General features: G+C 43.5%; 1 protein-coding gene and 1 non-coding gene across 2 annotated transcripts; one reads left to right on the top strand and one right to left on the bottom strand.

Annotated features, from left to right (window-relative positions):
* Nucleotides 1-8,462: 8,462 nt before the first annotated feature.
* On the top strand, nt 8,463-8,624 carry LOC113463755 (small nucleolar RNA snoR145). Its single transcript, XR_003388555.2, has one exon. It is a non-coding gene; the product is annotated as a small nucleolar RNA snoR145 (small nucleolar RNA).
* Nucleotides 8,625-9,564: 940 nt separating this feature from the next.
* Nucleotides 9,565-23,267, bottom strand: LOC103722236 (F-box family protein). Its single transcript, XM_008812712.4, has 6 exons — nt 22,985-23,267; nt 21,486-21,637; nt 19,816-19,903; nt 19,538-19,734; nt 11,247-11,398; nt 9,565-10,777 (listed from the first exon to the last, which is right to left on the bottom strand). Exons 1-6 carry the CDS (start codon nt 23,173-23,175, stop codon nt 10,634-10,636), a joined length of 924 nt encoding a protein of 307 aa, XP_008810934.2. The 5' UTR covers nt 23,176-23,267; the 3' UTR covers nt 9,565-10,633.
* Between the last annotated feature and the right edge of the window lie 1,113 nt (nt 23,268-24,380).

Below are 24,380 nucleotides of genomic sequence, written 5' to 3' on the forward strand. Positions count from 1 at the left end.
GTTTGAAAGTAGGGGTTCTATATTCTGAATTTTGACAGCAAAAGTAAGTTTTAAGAATATGGCTATCATGCAAGAGAACTAGAACATAATTAAATGAACAAGCCCAAGAAAGTAGAAACCTATCACCTGTCGTGAAGCAGACGGCCAGAGTCGTTCGCTTGTGGCTTCTCAAGCAGTGGAGATGTTGTCGGATGCAGCGCAGAAACTCAGTGGTGTTGATTGCTGAACCCGAAATGTTGCACGATTGAAATGGACAACGAGGAGAGATGACCGGCTGGAGGTTGAAGCTATGGAGAGGAGATGCTGCTGGCGCACAGGTTGATAAAGGGCTTGCTGGGGTTTGATGTAGGGACTGGTTGACCTTGGGCCTCTGGAAGGGCTCTGAAGTGATGGATGGGCCTGTTGCGTACCGTGGGTAGAGGGGACTGGGGGTTGGGCCCGAAGGGGCCTGCGGCCTGATGGTCCCGAGGGCCTTTATCTATGGATCAGAAAGAGGGGGAAGGGAGGTTCTGATGGGGTGAATGGGGATTTGGGGAGGGGCGATAGGCGGTGAGGAAGATGGAGGAGGTCGTTGCAGCGGCGACAACGGCGGGCGGTGTAGTGGCGGCGAAGGGAGGGCGGAGCACGAGGGCGGAAGCTTCGGCAATGTTGACGGTGAAGGCCAAGGGCGGTGGCCGCAGTCGGGGAAGCGCTGCTGTCGGCCGGAGCGGCGGTGGAGATAGTGCTGGTGGAGATGGGAGCGGTGGCGGACGGACGATGGACGGCAGAGTGGCGACGGTGGGGGTGACAACAGCGTGGAGCGGACGACAGGAGAAGGTGAACAGGTACTTCTCTCTCTCTTTGTTTTTTTTTATTATTTTTCTTTTTTTTCCTCCTTTTTTTTCTTTTTTTTCCTTTTTTTTGCGGATCCGATTGGATTCGGGTTATCGGGCTCGACCTGCTCCGATAACCCTCTGCGGGCACTCACGTGTAAGTCACATGATTTTTTTTTTTTTTTGAGGGAACAGATCCGGGCTAGCGGTAACGGGTTGATTGGTTAGGAACTTTACCCGTTAAGGTTGGCTGGCTTCAACCTCCCAATGGACAAGGTTGGCCGAGCTGGTTCTTGTGGCGGTGGTTGCGGGGCGGGGCGGAGCTTGCGGCGATGGCGGCGGAGCTTGCGGCAACAGGAGGCGGCTGACCACAGCAGCCACGAGCGGCATCGATAGGCATGGGAACCGGGCGGCGACGTTTTCGTAGGGATATGGCTCCTCCGACGGTGGGCTCAGGCCTTCACTGGGCGGCGGCGGCGGCGAGGATGTCTGATGGTGGCTCGACTCTGCTGGCGGCAATTGCTGGCGGCGGCGGCGAGGACATTTGACGGTGGGCGTGGGTGTGACGACGGGTGGGGTGGACCTGGCGAAGGGGTTTTTCCCTGTTCCTTAGGTGAGAACTGAGAGAAGGAAGAAAGGATTTCTTTCTTTTTTTTCTCCGGAAGGCTTGATGGAGGAGGTGTGTGGTGTAGGCCGGATGAGGGAAGAAGAGATCAGGAGAGACTCTATTTGGAGACTTCAGCATGGAAGAAGAAGCAGGGAAAGGCAGAGGCCGGCAGTGGTGGTGGGAGAAAGACAGCAAGGGAGAAAGACGTTGTTTAAGGACTTGGGGCTTTGGCACAGAAGCAAAACCGAGGCTCTGATACCAAGTTGATGTAGTACAATAGCAGAGAAAGAGGAGAAAAAGGAAGAACAAGGGAGGGAGAAGGATGAAGAGTTTATAGAGACATAGGAAGAAGAGAAGAGGAGGAGGAAGAAGAAGAACAAAAAGGAGGCTAGGATTTTTTCATTCAATCATCAATTGTCTCATACATGAGAGGGATGATCTTTATATAGACCTTACATCTTGATTAAATCAAGTAATCAATTGATCAAATCAATCAATTGACACCGATTAAATTTGGACCCTTACATCACCTAATACCTTACCAAAATTGGTCAACTAAATTAACCCAATTACATAAACCCAATTGACTAGTCTAATAACAAAACAACTGACCAAATTATATAATTTGCTTAAGACAAAAGTAAATAATGCAATAAAAGAAAATGACTTGGACTCAAATGGACCCAATCCGAGTCTGACTCAATCCGGGGGCTCGGGATCATTTGGATGAAGGGCTCTGATGTCCCCATCACATACCCAAGGAGATCTCATCCTAATCCAAGTTTTGAACTCGATTAGAATTGAAGAGCAACATAGGCTCAGGAGTAAAACCTCTACTAGACACAAAAACAATACTTATAATGTAGAGGCCCCACCTACGAAAAATCAGAACCGACCCTTCAAAAAGAAGCCTTACAACCCTAGAAACCCTAACCACCACAATGGAAAACCTATCCAATCCTAGGAGCAGAAGAAGAAGAAAGTGGAAGATGGTGTTCGTTTCTGTTATGTATGTGGTTGAACCAACCATTTGGCTCCAATGCTTCTATAAGAAGACTACACCTCTTCAATCTAAGAAGAAAGGTCCACACACAACCAGTGCTCAAGTCAACATGGTGACTTCTAGTGTTGGCTTCTCTGCGACTGCTTTCAGGTCTGTTTCTTTCACTCCTAAAGTTAACATGACTTTACAAGCACTTGATTGGTGGATTGATACCGGAGCTGGTATTCATATTTGTTCGAATTGCTCCTGGTTTTCTTCCTACCAGGTCTCTAGTGGAGGAGCTGTGATTATGGCAAACAGCTCGGAGGCGCGTGTGCTAAGAGTGGGACGTGTGGACTTAAAGCTTACTTCTAAAAAAGTCCTGTCCCTGCACGGCGTCCAACATGTTTCTATCATTAGGAGAAACCTAATTAGTGGTTCCTCGCTTTTCCAGCAAGGCTGTCGTCTTGTGTTTGAGTTCAATAAAGTTGTAATTTCTCATAGTGCAATATTTATTATAAAAGAATTCCTAAGTGAAGAATTGTTTAAGTTGAATGTAATAGTTCCTTCAATAAATAAAAATTCTTTGATCATGAATATAGAACCTTCTTCTATTTGGCATGGTAAATTAGGTCATGTAAATTATAATACAATTAAGCAACTAATGAACCTAAATTTAATACCAAAAAGTAATCTTAAGAACCATGAGAAATGTGAAATCTGTGTAGAAGTCAAACTTCCTAAAAAGCCTTTTAAATCTGTTAATAGGGATTCAGATCTATTAGAGTTGATTCATAGTGATGTTTGTGACTTTGGTAGAACTTTTAGAGAAGGTAATAGATACTTTGTGACATTTTATAGATGATCTATCCAAGTTTTGTTACATCTACCTAATTAAAACCAAGGATGAGGTGCTCAACAAATTTAAGATTTTTAAGATCGAAGCTGAGAACCAACAGGAAAAAAAAATTAAAATCCTTAGATCAGATCGGGGAAGTGAATATACATCTAATGAGATAACTCAATTTTGTGAAGATCATGAAATCATTCATGAAGTGACTGCTCCCTATTCTCCCCAATCAAATGGAGTAGCAGAAAGGAAGAATAGGACTTTAATGGATATGGTTAACTCAATGCTTGTAAGCTCAAAAGTACCAAACAATTTGTGAGGAGAAGCTCTAGTTTCATCCTGTTATATCCTCAATAGGATTCCCTCCAAAAATAATGATCTAACCTCATATAAAGTTTGAAAACATAGAAAATCTAATCTTAGCTATTTAAAAGTGTGGGGGTACTAGGCAAAAATAAAAATACCTGATTTTAAGAGAAAGAAAATAGGGCCCAAAATAGTGGATGCCATATTCATAGGATATGCAGCCAATAGTAATGCCAATAGATTTCTGGTGATTAATTCAGAAGAAAGTAATATTAGTAATAACACTATCATAAAAGCCAGAGATGCAACATATTTTGAAGATACATTTCCACTTAGGACTAGAGTAGATAGTGGTATAGCTAGTAGCTTTAGTAGAATAAGGACAAGAGAAATTGAAGTAGAAGCAAAACCTAGGAGGAGTAAGAGATCTAGAGTAAAGAAAACATTTGGAGATGACTTCTATACTTTTCTTATAAAAGACTCTCTAACTATTTTTGAGGACGCAATGAAATCCTTGAATTCACCCTTTTGGAAAGAAGCTGTGGACAATGAGATGCAATCAAATATCCAAAATCATACTTGGAAACTGACTGATCTTCCTTCTGGCTATAAAACTATATGGTGTAAATAGATCTTTAAGAAGAAACTTAGGCCTGATGGGTCTATAGATAAATTTAAGGCTAGATTAGTTGCCATGAGTTTTACTCAGAGACCCGAGGTAGATTTTTTTGATGTCTATGCACCTGTAGCTAGGATTACTACTATTAGGGTCCTGATAGCATTAGCCTCCATCCATAGATTAGTGATTCATCAGATAGATGTGAAAACAACTTTTCTAAATAGAGATTTAAATAAAGAAATTTATATGGACCAATCAGAGGGATTTATAATCCCAGGGCAAGAAAATGCCAATGTAAAAATAAATAGATACTTAAAAGTGCATCATAAATCATTAAGATATAAATTGAAAAATAACATTATTGCTTTGAATTTTGTAAAATCAAAAAATAATTTGGCTGATCAGCTTACAAAAGGTTTGTCTAGAACAGTAGTTCTAGAGTCATCGAGGGGATGGGGCTTAGCCCATAAAGATAGATAACCATGATGGGAATCCAACCTCAAAAGGTTTAATGGGTAGAAACAAACCGGAGTGTAACTAAGAGGAGCACTGTTTTATGTTTTCCTCATTCCTATGGTGCTAGTGCTCATAAAAGCAAGCGGTAGGATGAGTTGGTTTGTAAAACTCTTAATGAATTCGAGACCCAAGAGGTAGGAGCTTCCTTGCTAACTTCCTTTATTAGGACTCTCCTATATGTGCAGTCGTGAAGCCGCGGTTATGGAAAATGGGTGATTTCCTAAAAAGCACATAAAAGATACCTGCGTATGACCATATTAGCGCAACCCGCTTAAAACCCAGATCGGACTATATTATGTGTGCTATTGATTTAATCTGAGCGATGGACTGAGGTTCAAGGTTAAGACCACCTTGGCTCCACAGATGTAATCAATTGTCACTAAGTGAAGGTTCAAACCGAAAAGTACCTACACCTATTACATAATATAAGATATCCAATATTTTATTTTGATTTAAAAGTTATTTAAATTTTTGTGAAGAATTATTGGAAAAATTTAAGTGCGCACGTGGCCCGAGACTCGGCCGCGTGCGCGTTTGAATTTAGAGAAACGCCCGCTGGGGCGTTTGCGAAATCATCATGGGTGCGTTCGCGCCTTCGCAAGAAGACCAAAATGTCCTTGCTCAAATACCTCTATAAATACCCCATATTTTATCTTATTCTAGACACGAAAAATTAGAGAAAAATATCAAAAAAACTGAAGAAAAGTCCTTCCTCTTAGCCACTTCTGATTTTTATTTTTGCAATTATATTCAGTTTATTTTATTCTTTTTATTTTGTTCTTCGCTGAATCTGTAAGTCCGATCGGGTTCGATTTGGCTTCTTTCGAGACGTACCGAAGAGGAAGTTTAGGGTCGTCGTATCTCTGAGAAGGATTACCGGAAGACCCGTATGTGGAGGCAAACACTTCTTTGGGACAGCGTCTACGCGCTTCGACCTGCCTTCAATTAGGCTATTTTCTCTTATTTTTATTTTAAATAATATTAGTGGATCCGTAGGATTTGCAATTTTACGATTTGAATTTATTAAATGAATAGATTTATTTTGTGCTAGAATAGATTTCTTTTGTGATAAAATAGATTTATTTTGATACCGAATAATATATATATATTATTTTTTAAAGAATTTTATTAATTATAATTATTAGATTTATTTGCTTAGTTAGGTGATATATTGTTAACAAAAACTACCCAAATTATCAAATTATCTGCACATGTTCTTAGATATTTTGCTACTCGTTATAATAGGTTGTATTGGGAGAAAATCACCATTCATTATTTTTTATTTTATCTTTTTTTTTGGCAAAAGTGGGGAGGGGAATTAACTCCACCCCGGTAGCAGCCCCCACTACGCCTCCTTCCACCAGAAAATGTTCAATACAGATAAAAAGTTTCTCATACCCTCCCTACCAGCATAGGCGAACCCGCATATGAGTACATTACCCCAGCACCACAGGACCGCATTTAATTAACGTCTACGCATTTCGAATCTGGATCACTCCTGTGGAAACAAAGCTCTCTTTCAGTTGTGCTACCACCTCGATGGTACCATTCATCATTCAGTGGATGGAAAACAAAATTTAAAATTTTATTTCATATATAATTTTAGAATGCATCGGAGCAAATCCCAAAAAAATAAAACCTTTTTTTTTTTTTTTGCTTCCCTCTGAATTAAACGTGGCTTGGTCAACATCCATCCGGAAAAAGGAAAACGTGGCGAGGTGACCACACGTCTCGTTTAGGGAGACGACACAACTTGAAAAATGAAATAATATCATGCTGAACTTTGTATTTTTATACGCCTTTATGCTGAACTTTGTTCATAAAATTTATGACTTTTCTTCTGTGAATGATCTTCCGACATGTTGAGCGACTCTCTGCACTGGACACCCCTAGAAGAAATGATTCGATATTTTTTCTTTTTGTTGAAGAGAGAGAAAAACAAATCAATCTACTGATTAAAAGATCCAATTATGTTATTAGAAATATTAAGATCTTTGAGAGGATTGAGCAAGAGTGGACTTTGTTAAAATGGTTTGGCATTTTTTTTTTTGGAGAAAATTATAGGAACACTCCCTTAACTTAGAACTTGTCCTAGAGATACCCTCTCAACTTTGGAAGTTTCAAACGAATCTTTCTAGTTTCCAAACTGTTCCAGACTAATTATTCAACTTCCCAACCAGCAAAAAGCAAGTCTATTGTTGCATATGACCAAAGTATCCTCACCCCTTCCAAAGTGCAGATAAATGAAGGGTTTTAGAGTGCTTTGAGATATGTACGATAAGTAATCTTTAACTATAGGCCATATACTAATAGTACTTTAAGATCTATGCAAGCGGATGAATCAAGCAGTTCGAGTGCTTCGACATATGAGCGACGAGTGATCCTTGCATATGAATCATATACTAAAGGTGTTTTGATATCTATGTAGGTAGATGAATGAAGGGGTTCGTATGCTTTGAATTTTGCATGGTGGGTAATCCTTGACCATATGTCATATAGTAAGGATGCTTTGAGAACCGTGCATGTAGATGAATGGAGGGGTTCAAAGTACTTTGAGATTTGCACGATGGGTGATTCTTAACTATGTGCCATATATTATAGGTCTTTAAGATCCATGCATATGGATAAATAAAGTTGCAAGGAGTGCTTTAAGATCTATGTACTGGATGATCATTAACTATGCCTATATACTACGGATGTTTTAGAATCTCTGCAAGCATATGAATAAATATGTTCAGAGTGCTTTGAGATATGTAGTTGATAATCCTTAACTGTAGGTCATATACCAAGAGTTTTTTAGGATCTCTATCACGACTTCATCTAACAAATAACTAATGTCATGGGGATATTTTAGTTACGATACAATTTTATGCTACAATATAAAAATACGAAGGAATTATTCTGGTTACAATATAATTTTATGCTACACTATGATAATACGATCGAGGTATTTTAGTTACAATACAATTTTATGCGACACTATGATAAAAACAATGCAGATGAACAGTAGGATCAGTTTAAAATAATTTAAAAAATTAGAAAGAACTGTTTGAAATTTTTTTAGAATCGAAAAAGATAGAGGAGGCATCATTATATATTTTTCTTAACTGAAACCATTTTCAGATTATTTTTATTATCAATTGTTCAAAAATTTATTTTATTTTTACTTTTAGGCCAATCCCAGAAGCAGGCCCTCATTTGGCTGATCCGATTTCGAATGCCCGTTGATGTCCGGATCTTAATCAATCAGTAGATCATAGCCGTCCATCAAGAAAAAGTTCCATTCATCTCCGTCGACTCATCTATAAAAGGCCCTGGGTGCCCTAACCCAGCCGATGATCACAACGGCGGCGGCCATCGGCTTAGGTTTCGTTCCCGACACCCGAAATCCCCTTCCCCTAAAGTTTCTTATGGGATGCGATGAAGAGGAATTAATCTCGTGATCGTTTCGGCGATATGATATCCTATAATTTTATCTGGTTCGTATTCCCCGAGCATCCAATCTACCTTGTCTTTCTTATTCCTTTTTGGTTTTTTTTTTTTGTCCGATTTCAATCTCTAAAACGAAGGACCTATGGAGGGATCGCTTTGGAACAGTGCGATCTCATCCAAGTTTGCCTTCGGACAGGAAACGAAGTGATGTCGGATCGCCGGATTTGAAGTACTTTTCAGAGTTTCAGTCCTTCGATCCATCTGTTCTCAGATTTTGATTTCACACAGCAAGAAATAGGAAATAAAGTATTGAGTAAAAGTATGGAGTAGATTAGGGAAAGCGAAGGCCCCAGCAGAGGGGGTGAATCTCCATAGTTGAGATCTCTCTAACGATCTCTAACGATCATATCATTCCCTTCGCAGAGGAAACTTGGCCGTTTCGTAGGCGCATGAACGATTTTTAGGTTTTTCATGGCGTCTGAACCCACGGCTACATTGCAATCTATTTCTCTCTCCCCCACGCATCTCTTTTACCCTCCAGAATTTTTCGAGATGCCGATTTTTATTTTTTTTTAAATTTATTGAAATTATATTGCTTAAGTTTGCAAATTATCCAGAATATTTTCTAGTTGCTTGGAGAATAGATTAGTGTCTTTAGTCTAAACGCGGCGCTGAACCGCTGTATTAACTCCGAAAATGAAATATAGGTTTGCAGATGGATCCGGACTAGCTCTGGGTGAATTAGGCCCAAGGTTATTTGGGTCGGCCTTGGCTTGGGCTCGGCTAGCCTGATTGAAATTTAGTTCTGCTTTTGTAAGGCTTGATTTTTCTTTGTAAAACAGCATAGTATTTTTAGTTTTCTTTTTTAAAAAAATCTTCAAATATTTTAATATTTGAGTCTATTAGTTGTTAATTTAGATTAACTATGCTTGAAATCAAGTTTTAATTCATGCATGTACGGAGCTTGGTTCAAGCTGGACTTGAGTTATTAATTTCTAGCTTGATAAAGGATTTACTAGGCTCACTTAAGCTTATGTTCAGCTTGGTTTGAAATTAGGCACGAATTGAGCTTGAAATAATAGTAAACAAACCAAGCTCTGGCAAGCATTTCATGCTTGAAATTAAATTTCAAGCTAAGCTTGATCAGACCCGACCTCAATTTTGAAATTGCTTTCAGTATAGTAAATTCATGGTAATCACTAGAAGAGTTTGCCGACCGCCCTGCCATTCACCTTCCTCTGGCGATTGATCATGTTGCTTTAAGGCACAGGAATATTCTTGAAATTGACCCAACCTTCCAGCAGCAGGTCTTGCCGTAATCGTGTCGTGATTCTACGGGTGCATTTTCCATCGAAATCATCCACAGGGTCTTAAAACCACGGCACCCCCACCATTTGAAACTGCACAATGCTGGAAAAGATTGAAATTTTCCCGTTGATAGCCACAGAAGAAATTTTTTAGAAAGAAAGACCGGTCTGTGGGGACAGCTTGCCTTCTAATTTTTTTAGTAAATTAAATATATTGATCATATGTTACAAAATTACCAGCTTGCCAAATGCAGAGACAACCAAACGTTAACATAAACTTAAGTGATTTCTTCTTCATGTTGGAACCATGAGCAATTTGAGACTTTCATGAAAGTAGCAAGCATGTGTCTGCGCCTTCAAGTTTATGATTGCAGAAATCGTTTTATTTTCTGAAGCATGCAAACGAGTACTGATTGTTTCATTTTCTGAACCATGCAAACGAACAGCAACCGAAGTAATATGAATTGTGAATGAGGAGCTTGCATAGAGAGAGATACACTTGCTGTTACCAATCAGGATTTAACCCAATCACAGTTTGTATCCTCATTGACCAGGATATGGGCTTTGAATGCAGCTCCTGTATCTAAATGTGTGTGGTGTTCCTCTGATCTGTACAACCAAATTCTTCAAAATAATTACACGAATACACAATTTAAAGGCAAAAAAGATCAGAGCACAATGACTTTGGACCATGTTGTCCCATTCACAATTCGAGCATGATATATTTCATTTTGCAACTTGAACTGCTCTCCATCAGCCACCATTTGGCTGGCCGTCTCAGGCAACAGCTAAAGTTGAAGGGCATAGATCTCTGATAACAGAAGCTGATGTTTCCTACAGATTACTCTACTGTCTGAAAGACCTTGGTTTACTGCTAAAACCGGATTGAGGTTCAGACTTTCAAACTGTATGACTATGTACATAGATATGGCAAGCAAAATATAAGTGTTGAATAAATACAACCATATTTGAAGTACAATCGCGAATCACTTCCAATTCGATAATATGATCATGGAAGATGATGGTTTAATAACGCTTAAGTACCTTCACATTTCCCACTGTTCATGGATTCCAAATCATGTCATATACCGATCTTCCATAACTGGCCTGCACTCTTAGAAGTGACACGATGAACATTTTCAGGCTGCCCACACTGCAGAGGCGGGGAGGCCTCCAAAATTAAACATTCTACAAGGCACGTTTTAGCTGGTGCTTGTAAGCTTCGGATAGGCCCATAACTTCAGAAGCCGCTGTCCATGGTTCGACAATTCATCAGTATCACTACTATCACTTTCGTCAGACGATGACAATGTTAATTCAGTCTCTCCCACTAGATAATTCACAACCTGATGAAAAATGCAGATAACAATTCAAACTGATAATCTGAAACTGAATGAGATTCGTTGACCTCAAAACATGCAGATAACTAACAAGTTATCAAATTTAAAACAACATGCGGTGCAGTCAAGTGACTAAGTGTACAGTTTTCTAAACTACAAATTGAGCTACTTCATGTTTTCATCCTAGAAAAAGATACAGGGGGATATTTTTTTTAAAGAAAAAAACACTGGTCAGTTATCTTTGTATCTACTTTTGATTTAATTATATCACTTGATAATAATTTTTCCTAAAGAAAGCTATACATCACACTTATTTAGAGTTGTCAGCAGCTCTGCTTGCATGGCAAAGACAATCCTGAAGGACTCTTAATGTGAAAAAAGTTCAATCATCCTTGGCAAAATTTCTTGGGAAAACAAACTGTTTCTATAAGATGTCTGTATTAAATGCAAGGAGTTAAAAATTAAAAGACATTACCTTATTAGGTGATAGGAGTCTTATTTTTACTCTCTGATTCTCAAGCTTATGACAATGGTGTGGCCTGGCGCAAGTCATGTGGCTGAGCCAAATAATTGAATCGCAATGTACGCATAATGCTCTATTTGAGGTGAATCTCAATGATGAATTACCTGCAATAAAATTACCAGTCTTGATTTATCTAAAATGAGAACCTTGACATAGAAGAAGATTGGTGGAGGAAGTTGAGGATAGCTGAGAGAGAAAAAGACTTGCATGAAACGCCACCATTTTTCAGCAAAGAGAGCTAAAAGATATGTGCAGTAAAGAAATATATAATTGAGACATGGTGTTTCTTTCCATATTTCAATCTTTCAATGTAATTCATGATAACAGGGTAAAGCAACAGAGAAGCACAGGGGAAATGCAGGTTAAAATAAAATAAAAAAAAACAATTATAGTCAATGAACTAAAATAATACTTTAAAGTTAATACTTTACAAAATGCAGCGAAATCCAAATGCTTAAGTTCAAGAATTTGAAGGACATACAAAAGCACAACTAAAAAAAGGAAAATTTATAAACTTTTTCTGAACTTTGAGGCAAAATATTAATTGGGAGTTGAGGGCTTTTACAGTGACCTACAGCAACATAACTGGACTGCATTTTCAGGAAACAAAAACCCAAGTATAAACATATATATATATATATATATATATATATATATATATATATATATATATATATATATATATATATATATATATATATATTATGACATCATCAAACAGAATCCAAAATCCAATTGTAATACCGACCAACAGTAAGTAAACTGTAGGACAAAAGATACGGAGCTGCCGATGTGAAATTCTGCTAACTAAAAATTCTGCCACTAGAATGCAGACATAACAATTAACTTCAAGAAAGAACTTTCTACAAAAGTACATGCCATATACAAGATGAGAAGACAGTTAGCAGGCAAACATGTTGACCATTTGTCCCAGTCCTTCATTACAGTATGAAATATGTTTTGACGCAATACTCATTTGCTTTTCATTTTAGACAAGTGCATTTATCAGAAGGTCAATATCTAGTTCTTAATCATCATCATGGGAATTTCAAATGACTTTCAAGAAAACTAATTTGACATGTGACATTAATAAATCCATTAATGACATAACTGGAAGAAATGCAGGGGCAAAGCTTCATGTAGGAGTAAAGAAAAATATAGTGATCATATCGAAAATTAGAGTGGAGCACAGAATCACCAGGATATTTCCAAGGGATCACATTCTGTTACAAAATCTGAAGTCTAAATGCTAAATTATATTAAAAGTTATTGCAAAAAAAGTAAAGATCGGAATGTGATACGACTAAAAATTTATTCAGACCATACATAGATGAGCATGGGAAAGGAATCCTGCATGGCCTGCAATTTAAAGATTCTGATGCTAAAGTACATAAATACAAGGCAATTAGCAAAAAAAAAAAAAAAAATCGCCTCCAAAATAGATGGTTTTACAAAATGCATGTTTAACAAATGTGGTAAAAGCAATCAACAAACTCAAACAATCAACATTTCTCCTTGTCTGTTGTTCCCATATAAAATTTCTATGATTTAATGCAATCTTTGCATGCTTTCCATGTTGTATGTTTGCACCTAAAAGTTGATGTTGATTTTTTTTTTTTATCATTACAGCATTCATAGCCATGTAAGCAATGGTGCCTTCAATATCATAAGGATACCATATAGATGGTTGTGTCTGCATACATTAAAAGTTTCATGTCAAAAGCTGCTACAAGGAGGGTGAAACAACCAAAAGGTCAGCGAAAGAAAAAAAGAGGAGAGAGAGGAGAGTGAGGAGAGAGAGAGAGTGACTCGGGATGTGTGCCTAGGTGCGTCAATTCTCGTGCGGTGGGTGGGGACTGTTCCCAAACGGTTGGTGCGCGAGAAGTGAAGGGGGTTCACGGCGTCCGGTTAGGGCACTGTAGAAGATGGCAACGAAGGGCCCTGTGGAGCTGGAGAAGAAGGAGACAAGCTCGGGTAACAAAGGGGAGGAAACCCACCCGAAGGCGCCGGAGATGGGCCGGACGTGGGCGAATGTGGTAAAGGGCTCGTCGAGGGCATCGACCTGGACCAATCACCAAATCACGACGGCGGAGCTCGAAGTTTTGAAGCGACGGTACACGGATGTGGTGGAGATCTCGCCGGAGAAGATGGAGGTGGCCCGGGCAGCGTGGCGTGATACTGCGGTGATCATGGGGAGCTTGGGTCGTCGCGTACCCGTGGAATGGATCAGTCGGGAGCTGCGAGCTGCGGGGAAACTCGACTACGATGTCGAGGAGTTCATGCTGGCGGACGAGACCTTTGCGTTTCGATTCCGGAGTGAGAAGGATCGGGAGGCGGCCATGGAAGGCGGTCCCTGGTTGGTGGCAGGTCAGCTCCTGACCATGGAGCGATGGCGGCCGAACTTTGTTCCGGGGACCAACAAGCTGTGCCGTACGGTAGTTTGGCTTCGGCTACCAAGCTTACCGATGGAGTATTGGACGAGGGAGCTGATCTGGGGTATCGCGGCGAAGGCTGGACGACCTTTGGCGCTGGACAAGGTCACCGACCAGGGCCGGAAACTCGGGTTTGCCCGTGTCAAGATCGAGGTGGATGCGGGGATGCCGTTCAGGCCGGGGACGTTCATCCAGGTAGGATCCGACCTACACTGGCAGGTTTTCCGTTATGAAAACCTGCCTGGTTTTTGCTACAATTGTGCTCGGTTGGGGCACGGGGAGGGGGATTGCCCCTTTCCTCCCACGGCCCCGGCGACGGCTGGAGAACAGGGAGAACAGAGCTCCCAACGGACTGGGATGGAGGAGCCCCCCCAGGGGCTGTCATCTGAGGTGAAGGAGGGTGATGAGTTGGGGAGTCGGCGTCCCTTCGGCCCGTGGCTGACAACAACTAAGATATGGCGGCCGAAGGCGAACAAGCCGATGAAGAAGGCCTCGGTGGCGAAGGTCGCTCAAACAACTCCGGTGCAGGATCCTCCCTCTGATCTGGGGCCGAGGTCTCCTATCGCTGCGCCGAATCTCCCTCTGTCGCCCACGGACACGGAAGGCTGGCAAAAGCCTTCTAAGCTGGCCAGGAGGAGGTCGCCGGAGACGAAGGAGACGGAAGCACGGGTGTCGGACGCGGAGATGACCCAAACTGGTGGGGTTCTGGGGTCTGAACCGGAAATCATCAAGGGGTTGGGTTCGACCACTTCTCTTGGCCAGCAGGGTGGATCCGACTCGGGACGGGCCAAGCCAAGCCCAGGCCTGCCTCTCACTGATGGGTCGGGCCACGGGATAAAGGGCCTAGATGTTGCTACTGGGCTGGCCCATGGGCAGGGCCCAAGCCCATTGAAAAGGGCCAGAAGCCCAGCCAAGCGGAAGGGGGCTGTGGGAGTTGGTAGGGCTGAGTCGACTCATTTGCCTCGATCGGTCTCAACGTCCTCTTTCGATGACCCGTGCCTACGCCGGAGGGAGGATGGTCGGAGGCACTTCCGGAGTGCCTCCCTGCCGCCGGTGAGACCCCCTAGTCGACCGACGTTGGGCGGTGCTCCACCTGCTGCCGGAACGGCTGGGACTATGCGAGCGGAGGACGGAGCGCCCACGGCGAGCGGAACGGCAGTGGCAGGTGAGACCCCAGCTCGGCGCGAGGGTGTGGCCGGAGAGGGCAGCAAGGTTCCGGCCAAGGAAGTGCTGGAGGGCCTGCACCACCGGAAGGAGCTGAGTTCGGCTAAAGCTTCACAAAGGGAGGTGGTGCCCACGCCGTGTCAGAAAAACAAGGGGAAGCTGAAGATGGAGGACGGGGATGGGACTCTCAGACCTCTGGCAGCTCCGGTAAGGCTCTCCCCATCCTCTTCTACGGTGGTGGTGATGAGAAGCACTCTAGGGGGCACGGGGCAGGGGTCCTCTTCTCCCATCCAGGATCATGGCAAGGTGGCTGATTTGCTGCGGGCGGCGATCCAGGAAGGTGGGGAGTTGGGTGAGGAGGTTAAGCCTCATGAACAGGGAAAGAGAAGCCCACGCAGACAGGGCAAACACTTATCCCACTGTGTTATATGAAGATTTTAGCTTGGAATTGTAGGGGGGCGGCCAAGCCTTCATTTTTGTCGTCCTTCAGGAGATTTGTGCAGCTTCATTGCCCCGATATTTGTTTTCTTTGTGAAACACGGGTATCTGGAGAAGGAATGCGTCGGGTGCAGCGGCGCTTAGCTTTTGATTGGGATTCCTTTGTAGTAGAATCCCAGGGCTTGTCTGGAGGTATTTTGTTGTTGTGGAAGCGGGGAGTGGCCTCTGTAGATGTCTTTCGCAATTGCACTCAGCAGGTTGTGATGGTCATCTCGGAACCAAATAAAGCTCCGTGGGTCCTGTGTGGGGTCTATGCCAGCACTGATTACCGGACGAGGAGAGTCCTTTGGGGCGAGCTGGCCCGTTTGTTGACTCAGGGGATCCCGACTATGGTGGTGGGTGATTTCAACTGCATTCTTAGCTCCAATGAGAAACGTGGTGGTAGGGCCTACTCCGACTCTGGAGATAGAGGAGTTCCGGAGTTCCTGGATGATACCGGCCTCGTGGACCTTGGCTTTTCTGGGCCGCGATTTACTTGGTGTAACAACCAGCTTGGACGAGCGAGAGTATGGGAGCGGCTGGATAGGGCGTTGGCATCTCCAGACTGGATTCAGCGATTCCCATCATACCAGGTCAGTCACCTTGCTCGGATCGCCTCAGATCATTGTCCTCTTTTGATTTCTACAGCAGTGAGCTCTAGCCACCATAGCCCATTCCGATTTGAGAAGCTGTGGTTGTCATACCCCCAATCCTGGGAAGTAGTTAGGAGGGCATGGGGCATGCCAGTGCAGGGAGATGCTATGCAGAGGGTATCGCGTAGATTGGAGCTTACTAAGCGACGCCTGCGCAGATGGAACCGGGAGGTAGTGGGCAATATATTCAGGAGACTAGAGGAGGTAGAGGGGTTGATTGCGGAGCTCCAGGGGAGGGAGGATCGAGATGGAGAGCTTGAGGAGGAGGAGATGGCAGAGCTGCGTCGTCACTTGGCCTCTCATCACTCGTTACTGCATCAGCATGAGATTTTTTGGAGGCAGAAGTCGAGGGCGCAGTGGGTTAAGGAGGGGGACCGAAACACTAGTTTCTTTCATCGATCGACGATCATCAGGAGGCAAAGGAACATGATACGATCATTGAGAGTTGGGACGAGCCAGCAAGTGGAGGAGGACTCGGCAGTGCGACAGGTGATGGTCGACTTTTTCAGATCCAGATGGACGGAGGTAGAGGGGACTTATGTGCGGGGTCAGCTCCCCAGGCCGGCAGTCAGAATTGAGGAGGCTGATAATGAAGCATTGATTCAGCCGGTTTTAGATACAGAAGTGCAGGAGGCAGTTTGGGCATTAGCAGGGGACAAGGCCCCAGGACCGGATGGTTTTCCACCCTTTTTCTTTCAGAGATATTGGAGTATTATTCAGAGATCAGTGGTGGAGGCTGTGCAGCTATACTTCAGTAGGGCAGTGATGACAGATGACTGGCAGGCTACTTACATTACCTTGGTTCCGAAGCGACGGGATGCGTCGGAGCCCGGTCATTACAGGCCTATTAGTTTGTGTACCACAGTGTATAAAATTGTGGCGAGGCTTATGGTTGGGAGGATGAAGGCTCTGTTGCCTACTATTATTAGTCAGGAGCAGGGTGCGTTTGTGGTTGGGAGGAGTATATCAGACAATATTTTGCTAGCTCAGGAGATGATGGGAGACTTACAGCGAGCTTCGAGGAGGCGATGTTTGATGGCAGTAAAGCTGGACATGGAGCGTGCTTATGACCGGATCCGATGGGAGTTTCTCAGACGGGCACTGGAGAGTTTTGGCTTCCATCAGATCTGGATTGACTGGGTTCTTGGCTGTGTGCAGGGGCCTAGATTCTCCATCTTGGTCAATGGTACGCCTTCGCCCTTCTTTCGAGCTACTATGGGGCTTCGTCAGGGCTGTCCTTTGTCCCCATACCTATTCATCATCTGCGCTGATGTACTGTCCCGTGCTTTACATGTAGCCTGCGAGGACCGGGTGTTGGCTGCTTACAGTCCAGCCCCGGGTGCCCGCCCTATTTCTCACTTATTTTTTGCAGATGATTGCCTGCTTCTGGCTAGGGCGAGGGTGAGGGATGCGCGAGCCATCCAGAGGGTGTTGACGGAGTATTGTACGGCGTCTGGGCAGAGAATCAATCACCAAAAATCATCCATACACTTCAGTCCGAGCACGGAGCGGAGGGTCAGACGGGAGATCAGGGCGATATTGGAGATGCGGGAGCAGGAGGGGGCACTGGACTACCTTGGTGTCCCCATCACAGGGAGGAGGCTGAGGATGGCGGAGTGCTCTACTTTGATACAGAGGGTGCAGAGCAGGCTCGAGGGTTGGAGAGCCTCGTCACTTTCTATGATGGGCAGGTTGACGCTCGTTAGGTCAGTTCTCTGTTCCATGCCTGTCTATACTATGGCCCATACTAGTGTGCCGAAGACGGTGCTGGTGGGTATAGAGCGGCTTATGCGTAGTTTCCTGTGGGGCTCCTCTGGGGGGGCCATGGGGTACACTTGGTGGCCTGGGAGAGAGTATGCCTTCCTCTGAGGGAGGGTGGTTTGGGGGTGCAGTCTCTATTGGCGAGGCGGGAGGCGCTCCTGGCGCGACGTGCAGTGCAGACTGTTTTGGAGCCACATGGTTTCTGGTGTCAGGTCATGAGAGCGAGATATGGTCGGCCAGGCTCAGCTGGGCAGGTGGTGGGTGGCCGGAGGGCATCTTTCATATGGCGTGAGGTTGGGAGATATATACCTATTGCACTGGCACATACTAGGTGGCTGATTGGCGATGGACGGAGCATTGATGTGATGGAGGACCCTTGGGTGGATGCACTTCCGCTGAGGCTGTGGCCGACGATGATCAGTGATGAGGGGCCTGTGGGGCTCCAAGTGCATGACCTCCTTATGCCTGGGGAGGCAGAGTGGGATGTCGACAGGTTGGGCCAGTTCTTCGGAGAGCACTTAGCAGAGCGGATTCGAGCCCTCCCCATCCCGGGATCGGGAGGTCCAGATGTTAGGGTTTGGAGCACCACTTGTAGGGCCAGAGTCAGGGTTGGTGAGGTCGCTCGGGTTCTTCAGCAGAAGTCAGACCTGGGTAGGGACTGTGGCTGGATATGGAGGTTCGGGCTACACCAGAGGGTGGCACTATTCCTCTGGAACGTAGCATGGGATCGTCTGCCGACGAGCTTGGAGTTGAGCCGTCGGGGAGTTAGCATTCCTCCTTTGTGCCAGTATTGTGAGGCAGATGAGTCAGTGGATCATGTACTATTCCAGTGTATCTGGGCGAGGGGGACTTGAAGGTTATCAGGGATTCCGGAGGCGGTCTGGAGACGGAGGGATAGTTTTTTGGAGGAGATCCGGCGTTGTTCCATCTCCACCCAGATGAGGTCTGTGGCTATTAGGGCGTCCTGCACAGCTTACCAGGTATGGATGGCCAGGAACGCCCGTGTTTTTGGTAGGCCTAGCCTGTCCCCACGATTTGTGATGGAGCGGGCTCGGGCTCAGGCAGTAGAGTTTCTTTCTGTAGATCTGCATCATAGACCTTTGACAGCTAGGGACATCTGGGACCCCCATTCTGCTTCGGCAGCCACTCACACGGTGTTTTTCACCTGGGAGCCCCCACCCCCAAGCTTCCTCAAGGTCAATTTTGACGGCTCAGTCTTGGATGGAGGCAGGAGAGGAGGAGCAGGTTTTGTTATTAGGGGCCCAGGCTCCAACATGGTGGTAGCAGGGGGTTGTCAGATCTTCGATACCTCGGTCCCAGGGGCAGAGCTGCGGGCGGCTTGGATGGGATTACAGTATGCGCGACAGGTACTTCAGGCGAGCTCTATCCTCCTGGAGGGTGACTCAGCCACCGTGATTAGTTGGATCCGGGAGGGCCCTCATAGTGATGGAGGAGTTCACCCTTTACTCCGTGATATATGGTTGATGGTGAGTGAGGGGTTTTCCCTTCAGGTTATGCATGTATATCATGAGGCGAATGGGGCGGCAGACTGGGTGGCGGCGTATGTTGCGAGCCACTCAGGAGGCACCCTTTGGGTTGGTGGGGATGACGTGCCCGGAGCATTCCGGGACCTTTTGTATGCAGATTCTGTTGGGTGTGTTCGTACCCGAGTAGTATGAATTGCCCGTTTTAGCAAAAAAAAAAAAGCTGCTACAAGCACTCTTACTTAAAATCTTATAAGCCAAAAGACGCATACCTATATATTTTCTTCTATAAGCTTCCTTCCAGTTGAGATTGGTCATTGCATCCACACGTTCTATGCCTTGATGGAAAACCATATCCTTGACTTGAACTAGTTTGCCAGTCCGCAGGTGGCTGATGTCATACTCTCCAAACAGAAGGGAATACTGCAACTGCCATAATGTATCATCACTTGCAGCAGAATTCCATGCCCTTCTAATAGAAGATGAAACATGTTATCAACTTGAAGTGAAAAACCAATCTGCTAATAGATACAGGTAAAAAATAGACTACCAGCATACTGAACTGGCTGTTACTAAAGATCGCATGTCCAGAAAACTGAAGATGTGGACAAGCACATCATGTGGTAATTGCATTGAACCTGAAGAGGAAAGTTTCCATCCAAATGTCAGATAACAAAATTGAAAATTCACTACCGACAGAACTTTTCTTTTTTCTTAACTACATAAATATAAGCCTAACTCTGACTATTTGCCACTGTAGCCAGTAGGCTGACACCACTAAAATCTTGAATTTCCTATAGCTAATCTGATCAAAAGCATGCCTAAAACTTACATGAGAATTCAAACTAAAATTAGGAAAAAAAAAGGAGCAACAAGACAAGCATATCTGAGCTAAGCTCGAGGTATTTTGTTTTGTGCAACAAATATTCATTAATTACCTGATACCCAATTATTATCAGATTAACTACCAGATATGGATGAAGGCTTGTTGATTGAGTTTGGACCTGTGCCCTACATATGCGGTTTAGGTCTAACAATATATAGCTAGGGATGGCAGCTAGGCAGGTTTTTTCGGGCATCCGATCAGTCCTGAACCCTAGTTAACCCTATAGGGTTTAGAAGTGAAACCCTATAGGGTTTGGGATGGGCTTGGGATTTAAAATTCAAACCCGTTAGGTTTCCCTTGGGTACCCGCTACCCAAAACCGATTATATATAATATTATTTTTTATTAAATTTTATAAAATATATGTATTGTGAGGGAACCCAAAACCCCAAACCTCAAGGACATCTAACTTGTGCCTTTACTACTAAGCTACAAAACTCATTTATCTTTAGACCGTTTGCCAAATTATTTATACCCATTTTTACTTGATAGTATCCCCCCCCCCTCTATTTTTTTTTGGGTAATTCTAGATTGGGTACCCGACCCGGCCCAAATAACTCGATCCGAATAAAGATTAATCAGTCAAGTTCGGGTACCCAATCATTTGCTCTTTTTCAATGGGACAGGTTTGGAATTTTTGGGCAAGTTTTTAATCGGATTTGGAATAGGTTCAGATAGTAGAATTTTAAACGGGTTTGGGTACAAATAGGTCAAATTTTACAGGTACTTTATCCATTGCCATTTCCATATATAGCCAGACCCGACTTTATCCCAACTCCTTTCTACATCTAACTATAAAGCTTATGCCATTGTAACTTTGTGAGAAATTTCCATGATGGCTTGGTTAATCAAAATCATGCTTAATATTTTTTCTGTGAAACCAAAACTCTGGAGTAATAAAACAAATATGGGGAAGAAATAAGCAAACCTTGACTTGACACTAATGTGATGTGTGCTCAATGGTAACTAGACTACTTAAATCCTAGAGATTCTTTTTCTTTTTCTCTGTTTTTTGGGGGATCAAGAAGCATAAGGCAGTTGCCAAGGCTATCATAGCCAGATGATTTGTACTTAAACATAAATGTAATTGCTATGTAATGGTAAGATGTTATTATTATTTCTGACTATATGATGACTGCTTGCCCTGAACCACAGAAGGCACCTTTTACTGGGTCAGTGGAATAAATGTATACTCAGACAGGCAGTTCAGCATGAAGCTGCCTTGAGTCTAGGTGTTACAGGCATTTTGAGTATTCAAAAACTGATAAATTGAAATAAATTAAAGAGTCTGCAAGGCATGAGATTTTTTTTGCACATGCATTGTCTAGTTAGTACCTCCATCTTCATGAGCTCTGGAGTGCCTCTTGTGTGCAACCGCAGCATGCTTGAACTCTGAAACAGCTAGTGCCTTTTTCTGCTTGGGCAACACGACTTCTGCTGCCTGAAGAAGGATGTTTGCTGATGAAATTCCATAACCTGTTTGCACTCTGCAGTATTAGGAAGCCATTTGCTCTGTAAGGATCCAATCCATCGCAAATCCTTATCACAGATATATAATAATTGATAATAAAAAACAGCTTGGCGCATTAATAATATGGACCTAGTACTCGAGAACATAAATCAACTATAAGAGAGTAGATGTAAAACCAACTGATGGAGCATCACATAAAATTTTTTGAAAGTCTGACCTGTAACAAGACTCTAATGCATTCCAGATTATTCTTTGGTCAGGCTACCGCGTGAAGAAATATTAAAGAAACATTAAGCCAACAAAAAAAGAAAATTAACTCCATCCATGAGATATTCTTAATTCAAATATATCAAGTTCAATTATAACTGTTTAGCATATAGGGCCTTGTTATAAGAAGATGCAACAGTTTCCAACAAATTAGTTTTTGAAAGAAAAAAAGGAATATATATTAAATGTTGATTTAAATGTAAGTACGACACTGGATCAAGAATAAAAGGATGGATGTCACGGTTATATCATTAGGAATAATGGTAATACAATACTGAAATTGTACATTTTATTTTTGAGATAATACCAAGTGAAGCAATGAAATGTTCATTATATACGATCCAAGCTTTTATCTCCTTTATTTCCTTTTGCTAAAGATTGTCCAATAGAATGGAGAAACGCTTTTAGTTTAAACTTTACAGTCCAAGCAAGTAATTACCTACAATAGTAAATCCTTGTAAGGTCGAAATGTCTAAGAACTATGATATAGGTCTGCAGAGCACCTCGTTTCATGTGCTCCAACATTCACCTTTTATCTTCACGTTTCGGTACATTTTTGTTCCCCAAAAAGGTACAGAATCATAGATCAAATTATGCGTAACTTTTTAAAGACCCATTCAATAATTCACATACTAACCCCGTCAACATAAATCAATAACAAGCCATAGTAACAGTAAAGGACACAGTCAACATATGATATTGGTAGAAAAGGGAAAACATCAAAAAGTAGAAAAAATCTTCTTTCAAATTGGTCATAAGAACAGATCGCAACTTAGCAATTCCAAAAGAAACCCCCAAGCAGAAGCGTGCATAAAATTCCTTGGGGAACCCATAAATTGCACAGACAGAAACATCCGAAGAAGATACTCTAAAAAGAGAGAACCAAAGCGCTGCAGATCTATCGAAATAAAAAGAGACCGACTAATAATTTGATTAGAGAGGCCGGTAATAATATTAAAAGATGAATCACAATAACAAGGATATCTGGCTCCAAAAGAGGGCCAAGGCGAATAAGGGATTCGGAGACAAGAAACGACGATTACGAATCAGAAATTGAAGCAAAATTAAGAAGAGAAGACGGAGGGGGGGGGCTCACTGCGGGAGGCGGCGGAAGGCGGAGAGGGTGTCGCGAAAGACGAGGGACTGGAGGCCCTTTGGGAGCTTCGCGTAGGCGAGTCGAAGGATGAGGCCGAGCTCGCGGCACGCCGTGGGGTAGTCGTAGGGCCGCGAGAGGGCCTCCGCTAACCCTAGCTCCTCGTATCGCTCCGATGTCGTGGCTCTCCCCATCTCCTCTCTCTCCTCTCTTCCCACCGACTCGTCCTGAAAGGCGACATAAAGAGACGGGATCGAACACTGCCTTCCAGCGCCACGATCAACAGTTTTCTAATATCGATATTGAAAAGGGGTTATATGTAAAACGGCTTCTCATACATTTTGTACAGCTCTCGGCACTGACGAAACTTCTCGTATTCGTACATTATTACAGGTAAGTCCCTAAACGTTGTGAGACTTTTATGTTAGGTTCCTTTTTGGTAAGGCTGCAAATGGGTCAGGTTGATCCGAGACCCGATCCGGCCCGACCCGCGTAGACCCGACCCGACCCGCAGATCCGGGTCGGATTCTAAAATTGGACCCAAATCATTTTCTGGAACGGATCTGGGTTTATCGAACGGACCAGATCCGATCCGAATGGACCCGAAGAGAGAAAGAGAGAAGGAAAAAAAGCAAAAGAGAGTTTTTTTTCTTTTTTTTTTATGTGGGTCGTGGCACTATTGGTCCGTCAGGATCCTCTCTCTCGGTCTATTACACTGTTGGTACCTCTGGTGTCTCCGTAGCTGGCTTTTCTTTTCTTTTTTTTTTTTTTCTTCGATTTTTTGGTTTCTGTTTTTTTTTAACTTTTACAGGAAGGAAGTGAGGGAGCGTCGAACTGAATATGGGTCATGTGCCAGTTTTCTGCAAAGGAATTGGATTTTGAAGAAGGTCTGGGATTTTTTTTTGCCCTCGTGAGAGGGAAGCTGGGAGACACCAAGTTCCGTCCAATCAGTCATATGGACAAAAAATAGTGTGATATGAAATTTGGCTTGTGGACCGACTTAGTTAGTAAGTCGGGGTCATCTGTTCTAGCTGGAGATCAATTGCAAGTCTTTCAAGTCATGGGTCACCCAGCACCTCATAATTATGATATGACCAAATTAGATTTATCCAAATTCTTTTCCAAAAATACAAAAAAATTGGATTCGATTCGGATCCGAACCCGATCCGACTCGGATCCGGACTCGACTCGGACCCGACCCGATCTTCAACCAGATCGGATCTGGGTCTAAAATTAGGATCCGAACAAAAAACCAGATCGGATCGGGGTCACCTAGAATCCGATCCGATCCGACCCATTTGCGCCCCTACTTTTTAGCATCCGTTGCGAATTTGAGCTACTCTCGGCGCTCGAGTTCCGAGACTTTCATACGCGCACGAATACATCTAGACCCCTCAAT

Source organism: Phoenix dactylifera, chromosome 1 (genome assembly GCF_051530095.1).
Source record: "Phoenix dactylifera cultivar Ajwa chromosome 1, Ajwa_hap1_PhDact_Kaust_v1.1, whole genome shotgun sequence".
Lineage (NCBI taxonomy): Eukaryota > Viridiplantae > Streptophyta > Magnoliopsida > Arecales > Arecaceae > Phoenix > Phoenix dactylifera.